The 22,267-nt window shown below is 38.0% G+C and overlaps 4 protein-coding genes and 1 long non-coding RNA gene across 12 annotated transcripts; 2 read left to right on the top strand and 3 right to left on the bottom strand.

Annotated features, from left to right (window-relative positions):
* LOC109707229 (glutamate receptor 3.1-like) lies at positions 3,674-7,732 on the top strand. Of its 3 annotated transcripts, none has more exons than XM_020228366.1 (7): positions 3,677-3,939; positions 4,216-4,415; positions 4,523-5,844; positions 5,936-6,213; positions 6,430-6,461; positions 6,584-7,007; positions 7,096-7,260. In XM_020228366.1, exons 1-7 carry the CDS (start codon positions 3,728-3,730, stop codon positions 7,118-7,120), a joined length of 2,493 nt encoding a protein of 830 aa, XP_020083955.1. In that variant the 5' UTR covers positions 3,677-3,727; the 3' UTR covers positions 7,121-7,260. The 3 variants fall into 3 exon arrangements, with proteins under 3 accessions (XP_020083956.1, XP_020083955.1, XP_020083954.1); XM_020228365.1 differs by having other exon boundaries at positions 3,680-3,939; positions 6,584-6,990; positions 7,096-7,732; XM_020228367.1 differs by lacking the exons at positions 6,430-6,461; positions 6,584-7,007; positions 7,096-7,260 and adding an exon at positions 6,281-6,423 and having other exon boundaries at positions 3,674-3,939.
* LOC109707231 (glyceraldehyde-3-phosphate dehydrogenase B, chloroplastic) lies at positions 8,069-10,905 on the bottom strand. The gene is made up of 9 exons (XM_020228368.1): positions 10,693-10,905; positions 10,484-10,597; positions 10,153-10,314; positions 9,899-10,066; positions 9,641-9,801; positions 9,485-9,546; positions 9,298-9,347; positions 8,800-9,206; positions 8,069-8,477 (listed from the first exon to the last, which is right to left on the bottom strand). Exons 1-9 carry the CDS (start codon positions 10,795-10,797, stop codon positions 8,342-8,344), a joined length of 1,365 nt encoding a protein of 454 aa, XP_020083957.1. The 5' UTR covers positions 10,798-10,905; the 3' UTR covers positions 8,069-8,341.
* LOC109707446 lies at positions 12,569-16,527 on the top strand. 5 transcript variants are annotated; one of them, XR_002215492.1, is made up of 6 exons: positions 12,569-12,832; positions 13,677-13,803; positions 14,553-14,663; positions 14,894-15,739; positions 15,810-15,953; positions 16,118-16,527. It is a non-coding gene; the product is annotated as an uncharacterized LOC109707446 (long non-coding RNA). The 5 variants fall into 5 exon arrangements; XR_002215488.1 differs by having other exon boundaries at positions 16,113-16,527; XR_002215491.1 differs by lacking the exon at positions 13,677-13,803 and having other exon boundaries at positions 16,113-16,527.
* LOC109707444 (protein PIN-LIKES 7-like) lies at positions 13,403-15,947 on the bottom strand. 2 transcript variants are annotated; one of them, XM_020228698.1, is made up of 10 exons: positions 15,784-15,947; positions 15,604-15,683; positions 15,404-15,528; positions 15,190-15,311; positions 14,865-15,095; positions 14,539-14,670; positions 14,330-14,430; positions 14,167-14,219; positions 13,883-14,068; positions 13,403-13,797 (listed from the first exon to the last, which is right to left on the bottom strand). In XM_020228698.1, exons 1-10 carry the CDS (start codon positions 15,916-15,918, stop codon positions 13,673-13,675), a joined length of 1,290 nt encoding a protein of 429 aa, XP_020084287.1. In that variant the 5' UTR covers positions 15,919-15,947; the 3' UTR covers positions 13,403-13,672. The 2 variants fall into 2 exon arrangements, with proteins under 2 accessions (XP_020084287.1, XP_020084288.1); XM_020228699.1 differs by having other exon boundaries at positions 15,789-15,931.
* LOC109707445 lies at positions 17,552-20,886 on the bottom strand. Its single transcript, XM_020228700.1, has 5 exons — positions 20,704-20,886; positions 19,666-19,798; positions 19,207-19,303; positions 18,741-18,827; positions 17,552-17,938 (listed from the first exon to the last, which is right to left on the bottom strand). The coding sequence occupies exons 1-5, from the start codon at positions 20,762-20,764 to the stop codon at positions 17,804-17,806; spliced, it is 513 nt and encodes a 170-aa protein (XP_020084289.1). The 5' UTR covers positions 20,765-20,886; the 3' UTR covers positions 17,552-17,803.

Here is a 22,267-nt window from a genome sequence, read left to right as displayed (position 1 = left end):
CCACAAGTTACTAAAGTGAGAAAGTGCAAAACCGTAAGCTACTAACTTGGTACATTTTAAATCATATGGTATTAAAATGAAAACGTGCGGAACTATAGTGGGGAGTATTTGAAGTTTTCTCTTAAAATTTTAAATTTTCAATCATATAAAAATATCAAGCCAGTCATCATTAAATGAATGGCCCCAGTTTCTAGCATATTCTCGCCTTATTTATTAGTACTTGTATAGCCTGCAGCACTTCACAGAAGTAACAGAACATCCGACGAAGTACACATTTCCCAAGAAATCCCATTTTTTGAAACACACTAAGGGTCCCTTTGGATTGACGAATCTGTAGATCCAACGTAAGTCAAGTGCAGTGGTGTTTGAGTTTTTCTGAAGTGTGATTATTTTTTGGTTGTTTGTTTTGAGCTAACTCGTATAGCTTGAAAATTAAATTCAATTACTTCTTCTATTTGTTTTGATGTAAGTTGGTACTAGTGAAATTAGTTTCGTGAGTTTCGTTGTTTGTTTTGATGTAAGTAAGTGGATAATTATCTCCTAAATATAATAGTAAATTTAACGCTATAAAATTTAACTTATTATATAATTAATTTTTTTATTATTATTTAAAGATAATTCTAATTTATTATAAATAAGGTAATTTTAATCTATTATAAGGGAAGTAGAGTTTAGGTTTGACTATTTAATAATTATTTTAGAGGAGGTTAAGTGTGGTGGAAGTCGAGTTCGGCACTTTAGAGGAGGAAGTCGAGAGTAGGCGAAGTGGAGATCTAACGAGTTATATTATATTTTTCACTTACATCAAAACAAATAACGGAAGTAAAAGAACTTGAGTTCCATCACTCCACTTACACCAAAACAAACATGCCCTAAGCAGCAGTGCAGCACTAACAGAAAAGAGACACAGTGCCCATTACCATCTCTACTGGGCCAAAAATTTATTATGAAATGAGCCTTCTTTATACGGCCCCCGATTCTTTTTTAAAAAATTGATCTTTGTACTCACGAATATTAAACCAAATTGGGCTAAGAACCAACCTTTTTTTATACTTGAAAAACACGAGACAGAGTTTCAAACTTAAGCTAGTTCACTCCTACCGCATGTTTTATTAGTGCTTCAAATGAAAAGTAGGAAAAGTTTTGCATTTTGACATTTTATGCAAAGATGTTTATTACTTTATTCGGCCTTTGTGACCTTCTCTTTAAGAAATAATTGAGTTGATCTTAGTAGTCTATTATCATGATAAACGTGCGTATTTAGTGTTGTCCGGGTAACGCAAGAAACCTCTTTTAAATTTTCTCAGGTTTTCAATACTCAATGTACCCAATGATGGACACGGGTATCATAGTACAAGAGATAATCATATGAAAAAAAAAAAAAAAAAAAAAAAAAAAAAAAAAAAAAGAAGTGACAAAATTATTAGGAGAGTTTCAGACTTTTACAGTCAAATGACGAATTATTGAACTGATCTCATTATATTCCACATAGACACTCACAGCTCGCGAATAAATCAACATTCACACACAAAAATAGTTAAAAAAAAATATAGGCATGGAAAGTTGGGGTCAGACCTGCAGCCTAATAAATGAGAAATCTTGCCGTGTCTGAGGACTTTTATTATATAGTAGTCACACCATATTATTTATAATCAGTCAATCATATTTCTTTATTTGAAAGAAAAGTAAAATATTTTTTTTAATTAACAATGATTGGACGAGTGAATTCAAGAGAAGCAATCTGATTAGCTGGTAGCGCTACATTAGTGATTAGTAATATAACTGATGCATTCTTTTTTCTTTTTTTGTTTAGCTTAAAGCTTACTTGTCAGATTGTCTTCACAACACGTGGATGTGGGTGCATAGACGGTTCCACGCAAACTGGATGGTGGGGTCTTGGCGGATTAATTTTTTACTCTATATTTTATCTTTTTTTCACTATTTTATTTGGGACTGGTCGGGGCAAAAATAAATAAATCAAGATGAATTTGCGGACTCAAAGCGGTCATCCTTTTACCTTATAGTAAGAAGTCAGGTTGGACAGAATCATGTTTGGAACAGCGAGAGATCCAGCAGGCTAGGTTGTCTCAAATCAGGACCTATGTTATATTTATGTTTGTATATTTTAAGTAAATTAATTATATTTTTTTTAACAGCTCGAACATTTAGAATTAACCATTAGCGCCCAAAAAAAAAAAAAAGGTCTTCCGCATCCGGCCCTAGTTTTTTCCAGATCGAAGTAGATTCGAAACAAATTAGTTTTTTTTTCTTCTTATTTTAATTCTTACGTGCCGTCCGATTCGAAACAGATCAGAATGGAATCTCTACCAATCAATTTGGATTCATCTACTATATAGAGAACAATAATGAGGAGGGATATCCGAATTCTTGGGCCAACCAAATTAAGCCGATTAACGGCCACTCGATTCCATCCTATCCATTTTAGCGTACGTTGGCAATGTGACTTTGCACCAATAACAAAATTATTATTATGAGTCGAAGTAATCTTACACGATGAAACAAAAGCGATTTGAAAAGTTTTGGTAGAGAAATATAACTGTTATACACTGTGTCAAAAACAGTGATTGGTAGTGATTTTTTTTTTTTTTGAAAAAAAATATGCATGTAAATATAACTCAATCATTCAAAATTTTATTTTGAAACCAGAAGCTGTTAATCACGCCTCATAGTTTAGAATATTATTACCAAACTATTCGTATTCTGATATTAATGAAACACACAGACAATGATAATTTACGTAAAACTACATAAGATATAGCCTCTTATTTACGAAATAATGGAATAATACTGATTGTATTAGTACTTGAAGATTTAAGTTCGAAATTTAATTATTTTGTATTTTTAATCACGAAATTGATAATTTATACTTTTCACTCAAAAAATTTATATATACTGTAAGGAAAACTTCAAATATCATCCATGTAGTTTCACACTTTCTTACTTTAGTACCCTGTGATTTAAAATGTATCAATTTAGTGCCATGTGATTTTTTTTTTATCTTTTTATTATCGATTCTACTAATTTTTTCGTTAAATTAGTGATAAAGTTAAAACTAAAGAGTATTAAAGTAAATATTCGATAAACCTAGATAGGGTATTTGAAGTTTTTGTTTATAATTTAACGAAATATTAATGAAAAAACTGACGAAAACATAAAAATAAAACCACGGCCCACGGGACATTAATTTGATACATTTTAAACTACGAAGTACTAAAGTGACAGAGTGCGAAACCACGGGATGGTATTTGAAGTTTACCCTATATTGTAAGATTCATTTGCAGATCAGTGCAATTTGGGTCCACTACTCCACTGACACTCTTTCATTCATACCATAAATCCCCATTGGGTTGTTTTCGCTCCGTACAATCCCTGAAGTGATCAATAATGTGTTTCCCTGTAACATCAATGACCAGTACCCTCAAGGTACCATTTGGTTCGGGTATAAGCAAGAACTAGCTATTACAGGGATAGGTACAAGTATGGAAATAAGAAAAATAGTGTTTGGATGAAAATTGGGTTGTTCCCGAGGATAAAAAAAATATTAGGAAGTTTTATATAGAAAATTGAGGTGTTGGTGGGGATAATCGAGAACTACTATTCTCGGATAAAAAATTAGCGTTTGGGTATAAAGGGGATAAGGGCCTATCCCTATCCCTATTCCCAAACCAAACAGTTCAAGAATCATGTGCTTCCCCCCTTTCACTCCATGCAACCACCTCTTCTCTTTGCATTTCCTGTTTCAAGAGCTACTACGGACCCAAAACTCCCTCCTTTTTATCCAACATTTTCCCTTCCCCTGCCTCTTGGTTTCACCAACTCCCTCACTTTGGATCTTCTTTGTTTTTGTCGCTCCAACCGTAGCGTTGTTTTTGTTTCCATAGGGCTGCTTCTGCAAGTGATTTATTCGAGTGCGCCAAGGTGGGATTTTTATGCTATTTCAACTATTCTTGTTCCTTCAACTTTTTTGAAAATTTTGGGCCTTTTGTTTCGTTTTTGAAACTCCTAGTCATTATTTTTGGGCTTTAGGTTCTTGAATTTGTGGAGGAGGAGGGAGGAAAATAATAATAATAATAATAATAATAAAAAGGAGGCCTTTTTTTTTTTTTTTTTTGTTTTTCCCACTAGACTCACCATGAGATTTGTGCTTCTTCACTTGCTGGGTCTGCTTTGTTGTGTGTTTTGTGCTGGGCTTAGTGACAAAAACTACACAAGACCTTATGTTGTGAACATTGGGGCTCTTTTCACATTCAATTCCACCATTGGAAGAGTGGCCAAGGTTGCCATTGATGCCGCAATCGACGACGTTAACAATGATTCAGGTGTTCTTCGAGGCACCAAACTGGTTGTTCAGGTGCAGGACACCAGTTGTAACGGTTTCATTGGCATTGCCGAAGGTATCGAATTGCATCTCTGATCTTCAATCTTCAGTTAAAATCAATTATACCCCAAGATCGTATTTTTAGGACTTTCTGACAATTTCTGAGTTGAAAAATTGTGACAGCTTTGCAGTTCATGGAGAGGGATATTGTGGCGATCATCGGTCCCCAATCTTCTGTTCTCGCCCACGTAATTTCTCATGTCGCGAACGAGCTCAAAGTCCCTCTCCTCGCCTTTGCCGCGACCGATCCCACTCTTTCTTCCCTCGAGTATCCTTACTTTGTTCGAACCACCCAAAGTGATCTATTTCAAATGGCCGCAATCGCAGAATTAGTCGATTACTATCAATGGAGACAAGCAATTGCTATATTCATTGATGACGATTACGGACGAAATGGAATTGATTCATTAAATGATAAACTTGCAGAGAGGCAGTGTACGATCTCGTATAAAGCTGCAATGAGGCCTGGAGCCACCAAGAGTGACATCACTGGTTTACTAGCCAAGGTGGCATCAATGGAGTCGCGAATAATCGTTTTACATGCGAATCCAGATTCCGGAGTCATGGTTTTTTCTGTGGCAAAGTTTCTTGGTATGATGTCGCAGGGGTATGTTTGGATTGCAACTGATTGGCTAAGCTCTTTCTTAGATTCTACGCCATACGCTGAGCCAAGTATCACGGACACGATGCAAGGAGTTCTCGCATTGCGCCAGCACACACCCAATTCCAAAAGAAAGAGCGCCCTTCTTTCCAAATGGAAGAGCTTTCGACTTAATTCTTATGCGCTATATGCTTACGACGCGGTGTGGACGATAGCCTACGCGCTTGATTCATTTTTCAGTAGTGGCGGAAATGTTTCGTTTTCTAACGACCCCAATTTGCACGATGCTGACGGAGGGAATTTACATTTGGAAGCGATGAGCGTGTTTAACGGGGGGCAGTTTCTGCTAGATCAAATTCACAATGTAGATTTTGTGGGTGTAACTGGTCCAATTCATTTCGACTCCCAGGGGTACCTTATTCACCCGGCGTATGATATCCTTAACATAATAGGAACTGGGTTGCGGACCGTCGGTTACTGGTCAAACTATTCTGGGTTGTCGGTTTCTTCGCCTGAATTACTATATATGAAGCCGCCAAATCGTTCAGCGGCAAATGAAGAGCTGCACACCGTAATCTGGCCAGGAGAAACAGCAACAAAGCCTCGCGGATGGGTTTTTCCTAACAATGGAAAGGAGTTGAGAATTGGAGTTCCGAATAGAGTCAGTTACCGGGAGTTCATCTCAGAAGCGCCAGGTAGTGATGTAGTGAAGGGGTACTGTGTAGATGTCTTTGTTGCTGCTATAAGTTTACTGCCTTATCCTGTTCTATATAAGTTTATTCCTTTTGGTGATGGTCGTGACAATCCGAACTATACAGATCTTGTGGCAAAAGTCGTGTCTGGTGTGAGTATTATCTCTCTTCGATAATTGCAATTTCTAGTGTGAATAATTTATATCAATATTTTGATCATTTGGAATTTTTGCTTACTTTTAGGAACTCGACGCTGCTATAGGCGACATTGCGATTGTCACAAACCGAACGAGGATCGTTGATTTTACACAGCCGTATATCGAGTCGGGGCTTGTGGTATTGGCCCCTGTCAAGAGACTCAACTCGAATGCTTGGGCTTTCTTGCAGCCATTTACGGTGAGAATGTGGTGTATCACAGGGCTCTTCCTTCTTGTTGTAGGATCGGTGATTTGGATTCTGGAGCATAGGATCAATGACGAATTCCGCGGTCCTCCAAAGAAGCAGCTGATTACGATATTTTGGTAAGATTTATAGGAAAAGAAACTAATATTAGGGTTAATTTCTGATCTGATGATTCTATCCAAATAGATCGCACATTATGAGCCCGTTCTTCTCATTAAGTACAAAGATTCTTCTATTCGGCAAGTAGTCATTCGCTTTAACTTTGTGTGAATCTTGAGTGCTAGTCAACAAACATATTTTCTTCTAATTTTCTCTTACATTTTCTGTTTCTACAGGTTCAGTTTTTCAACTTTGTTTTTCTCGCATAGTAAGTGAAGCTGAACCTTTCATAATTCTTTGTATTGCTAAGTAGTATATTTTTCAACCTGATTAACTTGTCTTTTTCTTCTTTTTTTCTTTTTTCTTTTTTTTTCTCTTTCCATTCCTCAGAAGAAAACACTGTGAGCACTCTGGGGCGAGCCGTGCTTATAATTTGGCTATTTGTAGTCTTGATCATTCAGTCTAGCTACACGGCAAACCTGACTTCGCTACTCACCATGCAGCAACTCACCTCCCCTATTAAGGGACTTGACAGCTTGATATCTAGCGATGAGCCTATTGGATTTCAAGTCGGTTCGTTCACCGAATATTATCTTGTTGAGGACCTCGGCATTTCAAGATCTCGACTTAAAGCCTTCAATACCCCAGAAGAATATGCTATGGCCCTTGAACTCGGTCCTAATAACGGAGGGGTTGCTGCTGTGGTCGATGAGCGCCCGTATATCAAACTCTTTCTCTCAACACATTGCAAGTTTGCGATTGTGGGCTCGGAGTTCACCAAAAGTGGCTGGGGATTTGTGAGCATTTCCTTAATGTTTGTAATCTTACATTTTACCATACATCATGGTAGAGTTTGTAATTTTCAAATCTGAATGATTTCATGTTCATCATACTCATTTCAGGCTTTTCCTCGCGACTCCCCCTTAGCTGTCGATCTCTCAACAGCCATTCTCACACTATCAGAGAACGGGGATCTACAGAGGATTCATGACAAGTGGCTGACGAGAACCTCATGCAGCTCGCAGAGCACTGATATAGAGTCAAATCGGCTTCATCTTAGCAGCTTCCTCGGTCTATTTCTCATATGCGGGGTGGCGTGCGTTCTCGCCATCTTAATCTATTTTCTCACTGTATTGCGGAAGTTCTTAAAGCATGTGCCCGTGGAAAATGCCGATTCTTCCAGTCGGGGAAGCTCGCAATCTGTCCGAAGCCTTCAGTCTTTCCTTTCTTTTGTTAACAGTATGGAAGAAGTGAACAACAGATCCAAAGGGAAACAAACACAGGAAGGGTCAAGAAATGGCACCGATATTGAAAGCTAGATAGATGCAGTTATATTAACTCGTCTGTAAATTTTTTTGGGAATTGGTTACCGCATTTTTGTCCTCAGTGTAAATAATTCGGGCCGGCGATAGTGTTATTTGGACAAATGCTCCTGTGTATAGGAGCAAATATACTTGTATCCACCCAGGAACTATAGAGATAGATAGTATACATGTATGAAATGATAAGATCATCGGTATCATTTTCACTTTTTCTCCATTTCGTTCCCTTTAATATGAAGTGATTGTGCCTGAACATTGGTTGCTTGTTCCTATTTTGCTTTTCTCCATTAACTATAAAAACAAAATGTTGTGGACAAAAGAAATATTTTTATCACATTTATTCTGAATGTTTTCTCATTCCAGCTAATATTTCCTGAATGTCTCCTTTGGCTCGTGATTCACAATGTATACTTTGTTTTTTTTCTGCAAGGATTGTTGTGGCTTAATACTGACAGTGCAATGAACTTTTCAAGTTGATTTTAATTTAGATTTATAACAGCTTATGAAAAGGAGATTCACGGTGCGAACATTTGAGACTGTCGAATGCCACTCGTAGCAAATGTTTTCGCTGTATCGAATTCCTGTTTAATGTTTTAGAGTCTTTGACAATATTCACCCAAATTCATGCTCAGAAATTTGCCTTACTTGCGACTCATATCAACCATGAACTCTCAAACAAATCTTAAACAGCAAAAGTATGGTCGCAACAGTATCAAATTCACCGTCTTTCAACTTGACAAAAGATGACGATTCTTTGCGCGAATTGTTTCATTCTGAAAGAAAATTATCAGAACAACGATTCTGCTCAAAGTGTGGAACTAAAATCTTATGCTTCGTAAACTTTGCATTCGACGGTCTCCGGGTTTGTCTTGCAGAAGTCTTCTAGGGGATCGCTGCTGTCCTGCGCTGGCAAGCCAGGCCACTTGGCAGCCACCAGATGCGCCAGATCGACCACGCGTTGGCTGTAAAAAAAAGAAAAAAGAATGACAGATTACAAAAGTTAGTTAAGACAGTTTGAGATGGTCTGTCACAGGCTTGCCTAAATTGTCTTAGTGGTGCTAAGAAATTGGCAGCAGAGAAAAGGGCAGAGCAACTACATATGGATATTCATGCAAAGCATGAAAATTGCACTGCCCCTGCAAAATTTAATTCTTGAACATAATACTCTAAAAGTTTCGTAATGTTGCAGATTTGTTTCTGCAAGTTGACTACTGTCAATTGACCGCTAAATTTTCACCGATACATTCGCATGGATATAGGACACAATTGTTTCCGTAAACTCACCTGTATCCCCACTCGTTGTCGTACCACGCGACCACCTTGACCATGTCGTCGCCCATGACCATGGTGAGCGAGGAGTCGATGGTGGACGACACGTCGGTGCACCGGAAGTCCACCGACACCAATGGCACGTCGCACACGGCTAGAATTCCGTTCAGCGGGCCCTCCGCCGCCTTGCGGAATGCCGCATTGACGTCCTCGGCGGTGAGGCCCTTCTTCTCCACATTGACCACCAGGTCAACGGCCGAGACGTTCGGGGTCGGCACGCGGAGTGCGATCCCGTTGAGCTTCCCCTTCAGCTTCGGGAGCACCAGCGACACCGCCTTCGCCGCACCCGTGCTCGTCGGCACGATGTTCAGTGCCGCCGCCCGTGCCCGCCGGAGGTCCCGGTGCGACGCGTCCAGCAGCCTCTGCAGGGGGTATGTTTGTGTCAGTAGGAAATAATATAACATCAGATAATCACATAAACTCAGCTGCACACTATTCTCAGAGGACACAAACCTGATCCCCAGTGTATGAGTGAGTTGTTGTCATTGTTCCCTTCACAATCCCTGCAAAAATCATGCATTACAAATCAGAGGGGGGAAAAAGAAAAAAAAAAGAAAGAATCTGACACAATGATCTCTCTACAATATTATAAAATTTTCAAAAAAAAGAAAAAAAAAGAACCACTACTAACAATACTCACCAAGTTCTTCATCCATAACCTTCACAAAAGGAGCCAAACAGTTTGTGGTGCAAGATGCATTACTGCAACCACAAAAAACTCATGAAAATTACGCCGTAAATTAACTTATGCTAGATTTAACATGGGCAAAGTTTAAAAAAACTCCTTCGTTCTCACCTGATTATGTTTGAAACCTCATGGTCGTAATCACCTTCATTAACACCCACAACATAGGTTGGAATATCAGCCCCCTTAGCCGGCGCGGTAATGATAACCTTCTTGGCGCCGGCTTGAATGTGTTTTCCCGCACCCGGGCCGTCGACAAACACACCAGTACCCTACATTAGATCAATTGTTCAGAGCTTTTATCCTTTAATATTAGGAATCCTTGTTGAATTTAATGTGATCATATTATTTGAATTCTCAATGATATACCTCAATAACAATATCTATGCCCATCTCTGCCCACGGCAGCTTAAGAGGGTCGCGGTTCGACACGACCTTGATAGGCTTGCCGTCGACAGAAATGGTTTCGCTGTCTACAACTTTCACGTCGGCCTTGAAGATCCCGAGCATCGAATCATACTTGAGAAGGTGTGATGCCTACAACAGAGAGAGTCGAGTTTATTCATGTAACTAAAGATTGAATTTGTGATTCATGAACACTGGTAAAGCCAATTTGCGCATACATTCTTAACACCACTGCTGTCGTTCACGACGACAACTTCGAGAGGGGAGTTCTTCCGGCCGTGCCAGCAGCGGAGGAAGTTCCTGCCGATCCTCCCGAATCCGTTGATCGCCACCTTGAGCTTCGCGACTGTCTCCCCTCTTACGGGGCTCGCTCCCGTGGTCTTGACGAAGGGAAAGGAAAAGATAATGCTAAGCGTCAGTTTTTCAGGAACTGTCTATTGGAATTCAGTAGTTGAAGAATTAGATCACTGCATGATTCACTGACTAGTTTTACGAAAACTGACATAAGAAATCAGAAGCAACAGATGAATGAATCTCTGGTGATTTTACCCTGGAGGCCAATTGCGCAGCCAAGGCATCAGAGAAGGATGCCTCCCTCCCGTTCGTCGCGAAGGTGTCGCACGCGCTCGACCTCAGCCCCGAGAATTCTGCAACTTCAAGCCTCTGCTTTAACATGAGGCACCAATCAATACATAGTTTTGCGACAAAGGAACTTGTTTGTTACTGCAAACATGACTAGCAGAGTAAGAGAGCTGGACCCTGGCAAAGAAAGGGGAGGAGTGGTGGCCGGGGGCGGCTTTCGCGTGAAAGCCGGAGGTGTTCGAGGGGATTCTCGCCGCGGCGAGAGCTGCATGGCTGGCCATTGCTGCAACCAACTGCAACTAGAAACAACAGGTTTTTTCTCCCTGTGTGATAATTATACGTTGTAATGGTTCTTATTATTAAACCACTGTGCAAATAAATCCTGAGCATCACTCATTGTTTGTAGTGCTTTTTTTGCATTTAGCCTCTGGCAAATTTTTATTTTAAAAGAGTCCCGTCAAAATTTAATTTGCAAAAATAGCCCTAGGCCTGTCATGTAGGCGTCACGTCAACGCCATGCGGGCGGGACTAGGGGCGGTATTTAAGTTAAACACGGTGAACACGGTGAATGGTTCACCGTATTTAGTATGTATTATATTGAAAAAATGAATAGAAAATTTGTATTCCTTTTCTTCTATTTTTCAAAAATTCGAATCCGAACCCGAAAATCAAATTAAAATCCAAACCCGGATTCGAACCCGACGGATTTTAAAAATTCATACCCATATCCATATCCTACCAAAAACTCAAAATCTGAATCTGAACCTGGCGGATTTTAAAAATCTATACCATTGGATGAAGATCTAAAAAATAAAAATTATTAAATATTTTATATATTATATAAATAAATAAAAATAAATTATATATATATATATATATATATATATATATAATTTATTCGGGTTTGGATTCGGATAATATTTCGAATATCCATATCTATTGACATCCCTATTTCCTATTCCTCTTTTCAATATACAAAAAAATACGTACTAAACACGGTGAATGGTTCACCGTGTTCAACTTAACACACGGGCCCTGGCCCTGCCCGCGTGACGCTGACGTGGCAGGCCTAGGACAATTTTTGCAAATTAAATTTTGACAGGACTAATTTTAAAATAAAAATTTACCAGGGGACTAAATGCAAAAAAAAACCATTGTTTGTATGGTCATTTTTGAATGCATTAACTACTAATTAACAGCAATACAGTGCATGTAAAGTTGCTTCTGGTGCCAGGAGCTATCCAATGGTTTATGGATAAGGAGATTGGTCGAGTTTGAGCCACTCATTTCTCACCACCCCCCACCCTCCCTACTCTTCTATTTTGTGTCACTTGTTGCAGATGGCGAAATGATTGTCAGATTTATTCTTGTCCTCTTGGGTCACCATTTTGCATCAGGCCTCCTTGATGATGAAAAATGATATTGAGTCAATTTTTGGATGGTTATTAGCCTCAAAATATAGATATTTCTTACAAGCCTGTACGGGCCATGATTGGCTGTTGGACTTGGACTTTTCTGAACCTGTGTAGTTCAACCCATTTAGCCCAAATTGTGCCCTTCATGCGTGACACCACATTAGAAAGGATAGGTTGAGCCAAACGGTGTCGAGAGCCGGTGGAAGCTCCAACTTAAGGGCCTATTTATTTTCTTATTAGAGTGATCGTAACCGTGATTTAGAGAAAGTCGTAGATGTCACCAATTTGTTTCGGCCTCTAAAACGCGCGAAGCCCCAAACTCTCACTCATAATTGTACAGAGATCGTCCTTTCGACTTTGATGTTGCCAGAGGCAAAGTCGAGCTCGCAAAATTTTTAATTTCTCGCTCTGTAGCTTCCTGCTTCTGAACAACCTTTTAACTCAGCCCATACAAATGAGCAAAAATTGGCCCGAACCAGGGTGAGAAAATAATATTGGACCTTAAATTTTGGCCCGGTCTATCTCACATGGGCCAAAACAATTGTTTATAAGTAACAGTTTTTGGGTTGGGCCCTTGGCCCGATAGGCCTATCTAAGCACGTGATCCGCACGTGCCAACCCACGCTCCTATATATGTTGTGCTCGTCCATGTGCGTGTACGTTCGTGCCGCGGAGAAGCCGAGGACAAAGCACAAACGCCTTGGAGAAGAGGAGACGAAGCGGAGACCCTAAACCCTAACCCTAGATTTTGGCTCTTCGAATCGTTCCCCTTTCCTCCTCCTCCTCCTCCTCCTGATCACGTTCGAGGTTGCTGTAATGGAGAAGTTCTCGGGCGATGATAACTTCGATTTCCCGCACTTTCGCATCTATCCTCGTCGACATCGGTGTTGTTCTCAATCAGGTCGCTTTTTCACTTTTCCTAGATGCTTTGAATTTTACTCATCTGCGAATGCTTGCGCCATTTTCTTGCTTGATTTAGGAGGCGTTAATTGGATCAAGAAGTAGGAAATTTGGGGTTTTGTAATCTAGATTTTATGGGATAGGGAATTCGTTTATGTGATGATCTTATTTTGTTTAAAGTTCTCTTCTTTGACATGTCAGAGATTGGTTAATAATGGCTGGGTGGTGAGAGATCTTTGGACGTTCTTTCATTGTTCTTGAAATGCAGGGGTTGATATGGGCTAGAAATGTGAAGATAGAGTGCAAATTCTGCAATCAAACTCAGAACTGTTGGTGTCGATACTAGATTTCGGCATTATAAATCAAAACTAGTTTCCTTCTCAAAAAAAAAAAAGAAAGAAAGAAAAAGAAATTAAATTAAATTTACGAAAAAAGATTGAGGGGATCTATTTGAAAATCTAGGGGAATTTTGATATGCTAAGTATTTTGGCCCTCGTAAGCAGACGATGATCTTAATTCATAGGGAATTTTTCTAATACACGTTCGGCAAATGAGAAAAAGAGGCTCCACATAGAAACTATGTGCTGGTATCAACAGAAATGTTTTACAATCGTGTACTTCTTCCTTTTTGACACAAACTTAAACATAACAAAATAAATAAGTAAACAAATAAATAAATAAGTCTATGTCTTCCATTTATTTGAGATGGTGAGATCCACAAATATAATATAGGTGAGAATAACACCAACTCTTGATAACTTGCGTGTTGAAATTCTCCAATTAAATCTGAGAAATTCTAGGTTCTTGATTCTGTATGTATACTTAGAGTTTCTTGACTCTCTTAGGTTAAGATCCACATGAAGATCGTTGACCAAATAGTAAATGCAAGTGCGGCAGTCAAGTAGGTCCAAAGAAAGATGACGGAGCACTCTTCTTGACCAACATCGAACAATTCAGCCATTGTACCTGCATGTATGTTTCCTTCCTTATCTAACTGTCATAGAGAAAACGGCACTTCTCATGTAAATTAAATATGCCAATGATTCCATACCAATACTCATGGCTGGTGGTAGGGCGAATTGTATCAGTAGTACATAGTGATATAGTGGAGATTTTGGGAGAAACCCAAGTTTAGCAGCTGTTGTTATGATACCAATGCCAAAGAGTGGAAGGATCACGTAACGCACAGTGATGATTGCCAAAATTGCCAAAGGTTTTAACACTGACTTGCGAATTCCTGCTTGGGGGATAATTATATGGAGTTTAGATGGGAGTTGGAAGTTTCTAATCCTTTATAAGATAGCCTTTCATGAGTCATTGTTGAAGGAGTACTACCTCGGGTTAGGTTTGCTCCTAACAGAAGAGTAACACAAGGTAGTGTGGCATCTCTGCATTCGGTTTGGAACAAATCAGAGAAACTTTAATACTGTTATAGTCTCCGAGATGCAAATTAGTCATGAAAAATATTCGAGTAGTTGAAATAGAAGATAACATGTACCCTAGTAATGTAATCGAACTTTGTAGTACTCTAAGTGGGGCATCGTCTCCAATTATGAGAAATTTTAGCTGAGGAATGGTACCAACAAAGAAACCGAATATCTGTAACACGCGAAGAAAATGTTAACAAAATCAGTTCTCTTACGATACTGATAAATTCTAATCTACTTTCTGTCTTTTAATCGAAAAATTCTGTGCTTTGACTTGTACCGCTGCAATCATAGGTGGTGTTAGTAACTCTTCCGCAATCTGATGGATAGTTCCGCCAGTAATTTCTTTGAATCTTTCCCAGTTGTTGGACATGCAGCTTCTCATCTTTCTACGGGATAAAAATGGTACAATCTGTTTTTTGAAATGCGAGTACAAGTTAATCCACTCTGATAGTTGATTCCTTATGTCCCTTTTGATCAGCAGCGTAACACTTCATAACTGTTAACTTAGTTTATATGCTAAACATCGTCTTAATGTTAAAGATTAAATTAGTATATAATAAGTTGTTGATAATGAAATATCCCACTGTTTGTTGAAGCACTCACCATTGGTTGTTCTGCATCTTTTTGAACAGGTTTAGATGAAGGTGAAAGTAAAGCATCCTGATCACTACAGCTAGCTTCTGTTTCTCGGATGTTGAAGTGTGCATTTCCACTTTCCTCCGATTTCTCGTCAATTGTCTTCGATAGTCTACTTTCATTTTGGATTTTGTCATATAGTTGAGCTGATTTGTGCATAAGATCATACGTGTGTGTCCATATGAAGATACCACCAAGCTACATGAACAGTAAGAACTTGCATAAATCTAGACCTAAAAAGACAAGAATACTATTATGGACTTTGGCATAAAGAGGGTAGAGATTTTCCTACCGCCATAGAAAAAGACACATAAGAAAGTCCGTTGGAATTACATGTGCTGGGCTCTCCAAATGGATTTCCCTCCTCATTGCAGATTGCTGGGATAATAATCAGAGGCAAATTGCCCAAGTTACCTGGAGTGCATAGGAGATAATACAATCCTTCTAGTGATTAGATAACTTTAGAATAGTTTATCAAATCTTTAAACAATTTTGGTGGCTATTACCAGCTGAGCAACTAGCAATGATAATCTTCTCAAGATATTTTTCTGGTCTTAAGATCTTCACTACTATCCACCCTAGAATCCCCCCAATCAAGAACGTTATCCCAATGTTCACAGGCATAAACCACCTGCGAGTTACCAAGGAAATTTAGTTACACCTAACATCCTTAATTATCTCGAAGGCATAAGGGGTTGATACTTACCAAGAAATTATCTCTTCCAGAGTAACTGTCTTTGCGAGACTCGCAAAGACGAGAGCTGGGCCAAAAACTGCAAACAGTATCTAGGTAGTACAAAAGAAATCAAGATTTGAAGGGCATGAGCAATTTTATGTAGGAGGTAAGTACAGGAAAACAAAGTAAACTATGTTTTCTTTTTTAAACCTTACTAATGTGTTTCCTTGCATCAGCCGAGAGAATGTTGGCGTATCCAGATGCGAGAAAAGCTCCGAGTGTTCCTACGAGCATGATCTCGGCCACCGGCACTGATGCCATCATGAACAGAGACCAAAACTCCATCTTGTTCTTCTCCCTTCCCTCTCTCCTGCTGTAAGGTGTGCTGCTACTCCCTAACTAGCTCTTATAGAAAGAAACAAGAAGATACTATAAAAATAAAAAATATATATATATATATGTAAGGGGTAGCTGATAGGTAAATATCATGTCATTAAGCCACATCACAATCCAATAATAGTGTATAATGCTTTGATCAGAACAGCATGGCATGTAAAATCTCTGCAGAAGAACCAACAAAGTAATTGAGGTCATGAAGAGCCCCATGTGTCTACCTATGGTGGGGGTCCATATGAAATTCGTCATTTCAGAAACTTACTGAAGTAAATGCGTAAGTGCATTAAAGAATCCTGCTGGCATTTTGTTTAGGAAATTCGGTGTAAAATACTGACTTCCATTCGACTGTCAAGTATCAAAGTTATCAAAATGATTCCTATGTTTATCAAGTTTCTTGGTGTTGTATAAAGATGATTGTTATAAATAACACTCCAATGGCTGTTGAGTTGAGCATATACCTAGTTTCAGCATATATTTACTGCATCTGAACAACTGTGGAAGGCATTGCAAGATTGTCTGTAAAAACATTGTGCAGAGATATGCCATTTATTTTTTTCATTGTGATTACAGTGTTAGGGTTATTTGTTTAGGGGTGGACGCATGATGTAAATATCATGCCAGCTGGTGAAATTATTAGGGTGGCTTTTGGTTTCAGGATTCCCATGCCTGGAGCAGTGGGAAACACTAGTTCTAGGTCATTCTATTCCACACTATTCGGCTCTATCCCTGCTGATAGCTATTATAATTGTCCGACCACTATCGTGTTTATGAAAATAGTAGAGATATTTATCACTGCACTTGCTCTATTCTCCAACAAGACGTACATATATCGCAGTCACCAAAACAATTATACGCTCGTGGACGTGACAAATCAAGTTGCCTTTGTCCAGAGGAGGATCCAAGGTTGCCCTTCTTTGGTTCCTCTTTATTTTCTATTTCTATTTTGTTTCTATTATTGTTTTTTTTTTTTTTTTTTATTAGTTGGCAGGTGGGGGCCCTCTTAAATCTGCAGTTAGGCTAGATCCAATTTGTCACTAACATCAGATCATAGCACGCATGCAATATATAGTTTAATTGTAGTCCAATTCATTTTGGGTGTAATCCCGATGCGATGGCTGGAATAGTTGGATACTCTGCAAGATGAGCTACTTTTCTACTAATAAATTAATCTTTTAAAAAGGGCACTTAAATTCGTAGAAACCCATGAGTAAATTTCGAGTGCTTGTACGATATAGATACTGTTAATTTCTCAACATTGAAGTTAGCACTTGGACATTCAAGTTAGCACATCAACATTTAGCAGCAAATATACGGTTTAAGGTGATAAGTGCATGCATGCGACGCAGTATAATGAGAACGTCCCACCTTGGCATCGGCGCAGAGGCTATGAAGCGAAAGCAATTCAATAAACTTATTAACAAAAGGCATCAATCTGCAAGTGGTATAGGCTGCCCCATGAATCTCAGATATACCATAACAATGAAACCCATTGCGTTACGGTGTTTACAAATGCAAAACATCGATGCAACTTTCGCACGCATAAAATTTCTGCTGAAATCATATCCTCGAGAGAAATCAAAGAGAAACATAACAACATCCCAACCTTCACAGAGATAACATGCATTTACATTGAAACAAAGCAAAGTCTGTTAACATTCAGCTACTCGAGTATCTTATCACACATATTATGTTCATGTAGAAACGGTTAAGAGGTGAGGTGTGAGGTGCACAAAATTTATTTATTTATTTTTATGACGTGAATAATTTAAAATAGCCAAAATGTTTCATTCATCCATAAAGCAGATTCTGCTGTACCCAACAATGCCAGGAAGAACTACAGTGCAGCTTCGACCTCATCAGATGCCACAGCAACTCCATTTGGACCATCACCTGCTCGGAGCTGGGAAGAAACATCATCGATGGCCTCATTCAACTGCGCAATCTTCTCTGTCAATATCTTCCTCGTTTTCTGTTGTTGTTCATTAAAAGTAAAGCTTTGGATTGTAAGCATCCTAAAAGGTAATAAACTAATGAAGGAAAACAGGTTTGACAGTGCAATTCCAAAAAGCGGGGAACATGCTGTATTAATACAAGAATTGCATATATTTAGTAAGCTTAATCTCAATGAATCATGAAATACACATCAAGGAGTTTATGTCATGGTAATCTCTCTAATGATAATCCATAATGCTGCTTGATTTTTTTGCCGGTTTATAATCGTGTATAGCTTTACCCAAAGTAAACAAAGAAAAGAATTTGTCCTACAGAAAAAAAAAAGGCACACAGAACAAAAGAAATCTTTCTTGTACCATATTGTATCATATTAGTTCTGCGATTTATCACGATATGGTATTTGCGCCATATGGAATCACCATTAGTCAACACATATGCATATCCAAATCCAAGCCTTGATAATTCAAAGAAGTACTAAATTACATTAACACCCAAAAAGATCTGCTGCATTAACAATAGTATTCATGAACCATTTTCCAATTTTGTAGAAACAAAGTCCTTATTTGCTATCTTCAATTAGTGAAATCTTAGAGAGAGGATGAAAATAACAGGTCCTTTTTAGTTGATTGCTTAATTAACTTTAACCTAGCTGTCAAGCAAGACAGAAGTAATGTCTCCAATGTAGTAAATTATTTGTGATTATTTCAAGTATGTCTAAGCTTTCCCACCACACAGGGCAAAATTGCAGGAAGAAATAGAATGCCAATAGCAGAAAATTCATCTCTAAAAGATTAACTTTGAGCAGAAGATCAGTTCACCTCCAAAGCCTTTTCCTCGTCATATAAAAATTTTGGCAATTTCCTCATCAGATCCTTTCTGTCAGCCCCAGCCAATGCTTTGCTAATCTGGAGTAAATTATTAATCATCAGAAGAAGGCAAAAGAAAATGGATAAAACAAATAGAGTTAGGATAAAATTACTCTTTCATTTTCTTATTAAAATTATATCAGAGTTGAAAGAATAGGCACACATACTGTCCATGAAAGAAAGAATTCGTGCAGTCCTTATCAAGTAGCAAAGAGTTCATGAATCTAAAAGTAGATAAAGAAAGCAAAAATTTCTTGCTACTTGCAAGAGATTATAAGCTCTCCTCTCTTTCAGAGCATTTTCAGTTAAAAAAGTTAAACAGCTATCGCATTCCAGGTTATGGTGCTAAAGATGATATCAAACCCATCAAAATTTCTTAGCTTAAAAAGAGGAATACAGACAAGTTGAAAATACAAACCTGAGGTGCATAGACACAACCAAGAGTTCCAACTATTAATCCTCCCAGAACAAAGCCGCCAACAAAAACGCTTGCGCTACTTGGTCCGCCACCTTCCCTGTCACAAATGTTTCCAAATGGCAAAAGGCTTATCCAATATATCATAAAGTAGTATACTTCACAGTGAACTAATGTGCTGAAGACAATTGACAGTATTAATTATGATGAAGATCCCACATAGAGGAAGTGAAAATGCAAAACATATTTAGGAGATTGTAGTTTCTGACATGTGCCAAATCTAAAGAGAAAGCAGAAAATTAGCCAAAGTGTATCATCATGCAGGCAAATCATTGAAAAGGAAAAGTTTGAAGAGAGAAAAATATGCACTTCCCTATCCCATCATGAAAACAGAAAAGAAGGATTTTAACAGATATTTAGCCAGCAAAACTAGTTGGAATAATCATCAAATTGCTTAGGTACCTATAGCCAGCGCAAACAACTTTTTGGCTCCTAGAAATTGCGACATTGGTTCCCAAAGGGTGAGCGGGACTGACTGACAAGTTTGAAGCACTCAGAAGTGTGAGATGCTTCCTTGTTGGCTTCAATAAGTCACCTGGGGAAACACCAGGGCAAAAAGAAAAAAAAATGCACAGGTAAGGCTGGCAGCTATACAGACAAAAGCGAATTGTGAAAATAACTATGATATGGTCTGATGACACCTAATATATCTTAAAGAGATGAAGAGCAACAATCATCAAGTGTTTCAAAATTCAGATACTTCCAAATAAGGACTACTTTCATGACATAGCTAACAAATAAAAGTCGCTATAATTCCATATTTGCAGGTTAGTTTCTCTGTACTTCAGATTGATGCCTTTCAATGAGTTGCAGTATGTCAATCCTAAAAGGATTATCCAACGACTTGATTAACATATTAAGCTTATGAAAAACCCATCTATACACCAAATAATGCATGTTTCTTATAAATGAATCTCTGATGAACATTTTACAATTTTCTCAGTTCTACAAAATCTCAGTCAGTTCAAGCCTCTGAAGCGATTTCAAATCCGCACATATATTTCTCCACATTAAACTGCACACATCAAACTTCCCAGTAGTTTACCTCAATCGATTAAATCAACAATTCCCCATATCCACAACCCAATCTACCGAACTTTATGACAGTGTCATTTCTCAGATGAAGGCTACTAATTGTGATTCCACAAGTATAGTTTCAAGATCTCTGAAATAGTTGTCTCAATATCAATTACCTAATTTAGAGGTCAAATTAGCAACCAAATTCAGATGAATTAATCACACAAATGCTTCAACAATCATTCGCAAACCAATCAAGCGAAGTAAAACCCATTCAAATCGCAATTGGGCCTATCAATTAGCATAGCAAAAGGATCCCAGTAACAACAATCAACAAAAAGAAATGGGAAAGAGTCTAAAAATTTAATAATAATAATAATATATATATATATAGTAACAAAAAATAAGTAGAGATGAATCTACGATGAAGAGATGAGAGGCGCAAATCCCCAGTGGTGACGATGGAGTTCGCTACAACGGCCATGGCGCTCGCTCTCTCTCTCTCTCTAAACCCTAAGCTTTCTCTCTCTTTTCTCTCTAGGAAATAAAATGGTGCGAGAACTACTACGGAGTAAGGAGGAGAGAGAGAGAGAGAGAGAGGGAGAGTGACCGTTCCTCGGTTCTATCGATTTTTTACCCGTTCGGATCGAGGATCCTACGTGGCAATCGGCGTTGAGATTCGCGCTTTGATCTTCGGGGGACGGTGGTGATGTTAGGAGCGCGCGATTTTTTCTCCGCCCGGACACGGATATTATGCGGACACTTGCGGGAATGGAAACCCACCGTCCGATCGACTCGCGACGAATCCTGGCGTCCGAATTAGATTGATCACGAGTCCGCATGCGCCACGTTCCGGACGATTGTCCGGCCCGTTCATTCGCAGCAGATACAAGGGTATGTATGGGCCGATTAATTGAAGGCCTTGGGCCTCAAGATTAGGCCCATTATTTGTATCTATAATTAATTTATTAATTAATTACATTATTACATGCATTAATATCGTACAAATGTTTTTAGTTTTTATTGTTTAGTTTTTCTCTTTTCCCCAAATCAATCATGTGAACTGTTCAACATCTCTGTTTTTTGAACAAGATGGTGGAGTTGCTATTTTCATAATTATTGAGAACAAGCATATTTGTTTCGACCGTAGAGAAAGGAAAAAGCTAGAACAACTACCAAAGTGCTAGCGTACCAGAAAAAAAAAAAAAAAAATTAAATGAGGGAGAAATTATCGTGTGAATTTCGCGCAATAGTCTAATTTTACATCACTTGTGTATTCAATTATTCATTACACATCTTATCTTATATAAATTTTTATAGCCAAACAAGTTGCTGTATTTGTTTCTATCTAAAAGTTGGTGATGTGGTACTCAGGTTTCAATATTTGCTGCGTGTGGTCAGAAAAAAAAAAAAGAAAAAAAAAAGGAAAAGAAAAGAAGAAGAACTTTTAATCTCCTCGGGTAATAATTCCTCCTTTTTTATGTTTCTCATGATTAAAAATATATTTTTTGGATAATATTAATATCTAATATTCTTGTGAAAACGTCCAAAATATCTTATATACTTCTATTTTTTTTTTATTTCAAATATATCCCTCATATATTTTATTGTTATTTAAAAATGCTCCATTGTTAATACCCGTTAAGTCATTTCTGATTAAATCTTAATTATATTTCTATCAGAGTTAAAAAAAAAAAAATCAAAATATCTCTTTTGATTCTATTTTAAGGGCAAATGAAAAAAAGTTGGTATGGTTGAAACGTATATTTAAAAAGAGAAAAAATCAAAAAATTTCTTTTCCCCCTAACTTAAGAGCAATTAAAAAAATTAGTAATTATATTTTTGAAATGGCAAAATAATAATTTTATATAAATAACAGCTGTTCGTAGCAGTTCACTAGTATAATTTAACTCTAAAAAATATATTTGAAATTATTTTGGAACATTAAAAGTGTATTTTTTAATATTAATGTTCTAAGAGAGCAAAT

The sequence above is a fragment of the Ananas comosus genome, linkage group 3, assembly GCF_001540865.1.
Source record: "Ananas comosus cultivar F153 linkage group 3, ASM154086v1, whole genome shotgun sequence".
NCBI classification, from domain to species: Eukaryota; Viridiplantae; Streptophyta; class Magnoliopsida; order Poales; family Bromeliaceae; genus Ananas; species Ananas comosus.
This window is presented reverse-complemented; position numbering and strand designations above follow the sequence as displayed.